This window comes from Hibiscus syriacus, unplaced genomic scaffold (genome assembly GCF_006381635.1).
Source record: "Hibiscus syriacus cultivar Baekdansim isolate YM2019G1 unplaced genomic scaffold, ASM638163v2 tig00110418_pilon, whole genome shotgun sequence".
Classification (NCBI taxonomy): Eukaryota; Viridiplantae; Streptophyta; class Magnoliopsida; order Malvales; family Malvaceae; genus Hibiscus; species Hibiscus syriacus.
In genome coordinates, this window is record NW_024062730.1 from 1,127,368 (window position 1) to 1,133,836 (window position 6,469).

The window sequence follows — 6,469 nt, forward strand, 5'->3', positions numbered from 1 at the left end:
AGTCTAATAATAAAATGTAACCATATGACAAACGATTTAAAAAAAATGATACAAACAAACATTATTATTGATGATAATAAAATTCAAGTATCATCGGCAATGGCAAGATAATAGAATTATATAACATACATATTGTTAATTGATATATCTAAACTTTAACTTAACATATTTGGATGATTCTCTAAATATAAGACATTGTTTTATTGAGTCCCTCATTATTAAGAGTTACAAATTAGTAACAGTCTAAACTAAACACTAACCTGTTAACTGAAATATAATAATAATTTTAAATTTTAAAATAAGATTTATCATATCACAATCAACATGTAAACGATCAATTCAATCAATTTTTAACATAAAAGAAAATGTTTGAAATATATAAATATTTGAATGACCATTTTATAACTTTTATCAAAAAAATCAACAAAACAATATTCTTTAATCAAGATAACGTTTCAAACTTTTAATAATCGGGACTCAATAAAACAACACCATTTATGTACTTCACTCTTAATTACTATTTTATATTTAAAAAAGTAATTTATTGAATATTTAGTGATATAAAGAATGTATATCAGATAGATATTGATATTTGAATCAAAGGTACAATAAATTAAAAGCAAATATTAAATCATTCGGATTTCAAATATATTAAACAAGTCCAAATTTAAATATTAAAAAAAAGATATAAACATGTTATCAGAAACATGACATCAGAAAACTGCTAAATCTTCCACTTTTAACCTTCAAAAGGACCTTCGATACGATCAAAAATTATATAAGCTTATTCATGTTATTAAGGGGTAATTTTACACGCTTATTAGTCTCAAACTAACAATTATTTTTTTTCTTTTTAATTGCATCAATTTAGCCTGGAACATCATATAGATTGCATCAATGTTATCCTTTGATTGACATAAATCCGTTAAGCGTTACGATACTAATATGACAATCTACGGTACGGATCTAGTAATTCATGTGGCCATCATTTACAAATGGACTGTCATGTCAGTACCAAAACGGTCAAAGATAATTAAAGTCGGTCAAAAGGCAACATTAATACAATCATGAAGTTTGAAAGCTAAATTGATATATTTTTAAGTATACTTGTTTAAAATTAAATACGATCAAATATTCATACCATGGTCGAATCATTTTCCGTGTCAGATCTACACAACATCACTTCATATAACAGTCTCAAACTCAGAATCAAAATTCTTGCAAACAGGCAAATATATGTTTTTTTTTTTGTCATTGAACAAGAATAAAACTTAGGCTAACCACAAACAAAACATAATTTTAAGGATCTCGATGTCTAAAATTACCTATCATAAGAAAGCAAAGCATGTTTTTGTAGCCTCAGAAAGGTAGGGGAGTACCTTCGCCATTCTCAACAAACCCTGTTGGTGACGGTTTGAGATAGGGACCTGAGCTGCGTGTTCCATTTATCAATAGCAGTGTACTTCTTCATACCCTTCGACCTGCACCAGCAGGGAAATGTAAGCAAGAGTCGAATCACTTTGATATATATTAAACTTTGACTCAACTTCGCATGGTATTATAGAAGTGAATAATAAGTAGGCTGACCTGTTACCACGCTCTAACAACCGGTTCACTTGATCAATATGCCCATCGATACGATTATCCAAGATCAAGGAAACCAACAACTGCTCTACATCTTTTTCTGGCACATTGAGCTCCTGAATGTTGGCAGTTCATGCAGGAGTTTAACCGATATATATTATTAAGGGAAAAAAAACATATGTGGAGTTCATTACAAGGAGAAGAAGAAAAGCAGAGTTCAAGCAAGAAATATAGCTGTAAAACTAATGGAACAATAAAATGGAACGCCAAAAGTAACTGATTAGAAAGGAAAAAGAGTATCTTTCACCTTTGATATGAAAGGGATCCGGATTCTTGTATATGGTTTTATAAGCTTAAGTAGCACCTGAGTTCTGACATTCTTCAAGAGATCTTCAATATAATTTCGGATGAATGGATCATCCATGATTGTCCTTCTGTTACTCTGTGAAAGTGAACAGATGGTTATGATGACGATGATGATCCTGACTTAACAAAGAGGAAAGCAAACAGATGTAAACAGTAATATATATCAGAACATTTGAAATCATTGCACAAACCTTAAGGATTTTTTCAAACTCTATTATCTCATTTCGTTGATAGGCCGCTATAAGGTTTGTCATCGCCAAAATCTCAGGGTCATTTTTGTACCTGCAGTAATTGCAGTGAGAGCAGAGAGACAAAGACACAGAAACAGAGAGGGGCTAAAGAGCGATATTAAAAAGAACTTACGGCTTTGCCTCCTGACCATCGAAAGGATTAACTTCAGATTCCATCAGCATGTTAGCCAGAACAAGGTATCTGGAAGCAAAACCACGAGATGAGAAAATAAATTTGAAACTTTATCTAATTCATAAGACAGGACCAAGAGGTATTAATACAAGGTATACAAAGACTTATTTATTGTATAACAATAATAATAATAATAATAATAATAATAATAATAATATATTTGAAATATCCTTCTTCCTGCTACAACCTTGCCTTCTATTTGTAGTCTAAGATAGTTTTCCCCAATTCTTACCAAGTCTATCCTTTCTCTTTCATTTTTGTACATATTCCTTCATGTTGACCATTCCTTATAATCTTTCGTCAACCTTTTCATGGTGTTCTACTATGGCAATTACTTATGCCATTTTTGATAAAATAACATTTTGCCTCACAGTAATCCCTTTAAACATGTTAAGATCAACGCTTTCCATTTTATACATTTCTTATGGGTAGTCACCATAGTGCTGTAATAGGGTTAAATCAGAAGATGACAAAGAATCGCAGATAAAGAGATAGGAGAAGCATGCATCAAACCGAAAATGTGAAAAACTACATAAAAGAAAAAAGAAAGAAAATATAACCATACTTTAGGCATTGTATACGTCTCTGATTTCCAGCTTCATCATAGTTCTTGAAAGCTTCAAAGAAGTCTGTGGCTGCCTCAGCCCATTGACGCTCAGCCATATGCATCTTGCCACCACATTCACGAATTATTCCCATGATCCTTGGATGTGGTATTGCAGACTTAACAGCAAGAGCTTTCTGGTAGAGTTGCTGCATTTAAACCAATATCTCAGACAAAGCTAAACCACCACATAAGACGACCCAGACATATACCATATAACTTTGTAAAACAATTATCAGAAAGAACCAATGCTGGTATTTCAGCAATCATATAATATAAAACGAAGAAAGTTAGTGAACTCCACATGCAATTGAGGTTAAACAACAGTGAAACCTTCTGGATTTCAGTACTGCGTGCTTAATGCTAATGTGAACAATATCTGGACCAGGATTCAAGTAAGTATTTCAGACAAGAAGTAAAAATACTCTAGTAGTTCTAAGTTCGAAAGTTGCTAGAGTTCTAAAGATAGCAAAAGCAAGACACAGGTGTAGACTATAATGCCCAAGGTTCTACAGATTTTGTATCTTAGTTTACCATGGCTTCACACGAATTCCAAGGAAAACAAGCTTTATATTTGGTAAACAACAAATTGGGTACATATTGTACTGTGTATATAACTTGTATGGTAGATAAATGATAAAAAAAATATCAACTGTCATTCAATAGTAGACATTACAAGGGAAACATGACTGCTTTTTCTCCAGTCCAAAACTGCCAAGCATCTAACTTAACTGATTGTAGCCATTTGTAATTAATCATACCAGAATTGTGTAATAGAATTATAGAATCGTTACTTCTTTGACAATAAATAGCTTTTTATCTTACCATCTGGATTTAAGATGCATAATGTGAAATTCACTTTCTTGGTACATATAGAGAAAATCTAGAGGGGTAGACCTTAGACCTCAATCCCTCAAAGAATAGTAACAACTACTTGGCCAATCATAGATTGTTCAAGAGACCTCTGTAAGTCTGTATACATCTTTTATTAAAAAGCAAGTTGAACTACCTTGAGCTTTTTGTTGTTCTTTGTCTCAGTATACATTTGAATTTCAATTGCATATACTTCAAGAAGCTGACTTCCCTTCTTTTGATCATCTGTCCCGTCTTCCTTTTGACAGGATTTATGAAGTTCCTTCAAAATCTGACAGTGCAACACATTAGCCGATTATTTTCTAACATTCTGTACCCTGCAGCCTGCACAAATCAAACTGAAACTCTAAGGTTCGGAAAAGATACCTTGCTCATTCGCCCATACTCGCCCATATCGAACCAGATCTTGCAAAGCTTAAGATTCGTCTTAAACCAAAGTCTCTGCAAGACATAGAGCAATATATCACATCTTCATGCAAATGCTTAAGCGATCATTGTATTGTACATTTGATAATTTCCTAACCTCATTCTTTGCCTCTTCAAGGGCCTTCAGAGTGGTTTGATAGAATTCCTGCAGCAGCCCAAAATTTTGACTAGCTGACCCAGAAACAAAATCCATAATATTGTTTATACATTTCTCGCTGTAATTTCGTGTCACTGCTGATTTGATGTACGTTAGCATCTCCCTGTAAGCATCCATCATTTCTTCATACTTCCCTAACCGGTAATAGAGCTTTACAGTTTGCTTTAGAGCTTTGAATCCCCTGGATTAGAAAGTACAAGTACAATATTATTGAAAAATAAGGCTCAGACGCAATACATACTTTTTGGTGAATGAGATAATTGTTTTTAATGGATAGATAAAACAAATACCCCAAGCAATAGAGGTTGCAAGAAGCCAAGAACTCTATTTATATAACGGAACTATTCACTATAATTGGAGATAGGAGACCATCCATAAGAGGCAACAGAAAACATATGTTATGTCCTAATAATGTACCTATCATGTGCGAAATCATAAAAGTACTTGGCACAAGAAAGCAAAAAGCAAAAAACAAAAACATTAGTTGGCAGAAATTATAGGATGGCTAGATAATAACCATAATATACCAAAAGGTAAAAGATCAAAATATCATTTCTGGATAACTCACCACTCGGCCTTCTCGGGTTCCATGGCAACCACTTCAGCAAAACCAGCAAGAGCTCCTTCAGGGTCTGTTTCCACCAAACCTGTTGTGACAAAAAAACAAATTATTAGTAACAAGTAGGAAACCGATAAGATTGTCAACCAACAGACAAGGTTTTTAAGCATTTATCCGGACAAAATTGAACCCTCGAGCTCACCTCCACTGCTTCTCTATGGTGCAGAAGTTGATATTCAAGAACCAACCATATGATAATTAATTATTGATTAATCAAGAGGACTTTGCGAAAGATAGGTTCGGATAAACTCATAATGAGCCTAAAAGTTCATATTATTATTCAGCCACTACACAAAAATCAAAACTAAATAGTTTCCCAATTAGACAGGAGTAAACCCTAACAGCACTCCACAACCATATTGGAAAGGTGAACTCCGACTCTAATCTAAGGTAATATGTTGAAGCATATAAAAATGCGAAGAACTACAGATTATAAGTTTTTGTATATCTTACAGGAAACATAATCCAAGCCATATCAAAATTAAGATTAGAGAATAATACAGATTAACAAAAATAAAAGTAAAACAAAACCTTTGGAATTGTAATATTGATTCTCAATATCAACGTCTTGTTCCTCAGGCTCCTCATCGGAGTATTCAAATCCATAATCCTCCATATCAGCATCTGCTCAATTTCAACAAAAAAAAAATGAATCGATTTTATCAAGCTCCGACAGCGCAAGCGATATATAGGTAAACAGTATAGAAATTAGAATATAAGCAAATCAGAGAGAAAAGAAGAGACCTGAAGCCATGGTTAATGGTCTAAGACGGGTAGGAAACTTTGGAGCTCTGAGATAAGCGAGGGTGAAGTGTCAATTTGCAGAATAAACTAAGCTACACAAACTGCCTTGCTACGTGCGGCAAGGGCAAATATAAGAAATTGTTTCTTTGTTTTACCCATTCTTTTTTTCATACCAAGAAAATGGTAAATGTACCTCTTACATCCCTATAAAATTTGAAATTGAAAATATTGGCTCTTAAAAAGTAAAAGTAAACTACGTCAATAGTCACTAAACATATAGAGAAGTTGCATTTTTGTCATCAAAATTTTAATACTATCATTTGAGGTTGTCTGCTTGTTTACTAATTACTTGTACCTATGTTCCTATATGGACAATAAATAAGGATTCGCATATTAGGGAAAACACTAAACTCAAATAATCTTATAATCATATTATGGTGGTATTTAACAATCAAGAATCGTAATATTGTAATTTTTTCTTTATTTTTTAATAGTCTAGAGTGATTAAAGTGTAATATTTATTAAAAAAAAAATTCACTGCTAACAACGCGTAACCCTCGTGGACACAACTGCTTGAATCCAAACTCTAAGACTAAACTATTGTCCAACATACTCTAATTTACAAAAACCACAACTTCAACCACAAACATTTATAATATTATACTGGATTTAA

General features: G+C 32.8%; 1 protein-coding gene across 1 annotated transcript; it reads right to left on the reverse strand.

The window, feature by feature from the left end:
- Positions 1-1,178: 1,178 nt before the first annotated feature.
- On the reverse strand, positions 1,179-5,897 carry LOC120124486 (COP9 signalosome complex subunit 2-like). The gene is made up of 12 exons (XM_039143149.1): positions 5,797-5,897; positions 5,584-5,676; positions 5,002-5,080; positions 4,374-4,614; positions 4,217-4,291; positions 3,987-4,121; positions 2,939-3,126; positions 2,314-2,382; positions 2,142-2,232; positions 1,892-2,026; positions 1,588-1,700; positions 1,179-1,481 (listed from the first exon to the last, which is right to left on the reverse strand). The coding sequence occupies exons 1-12, from the start codon at positions 5,804-5,806 to the stop codon at positions 1,391-1,393; spliced, it is 1,320 nt and encodes a 439-aa protein (XP_038999080.1). The 5' UTR covers positions 5,807-5,897; the 3' UTR covers positions 1,179-1,390.
- Between the last annotated feature and the right edge of the window lie 572 nt (positions 5,898-6,469).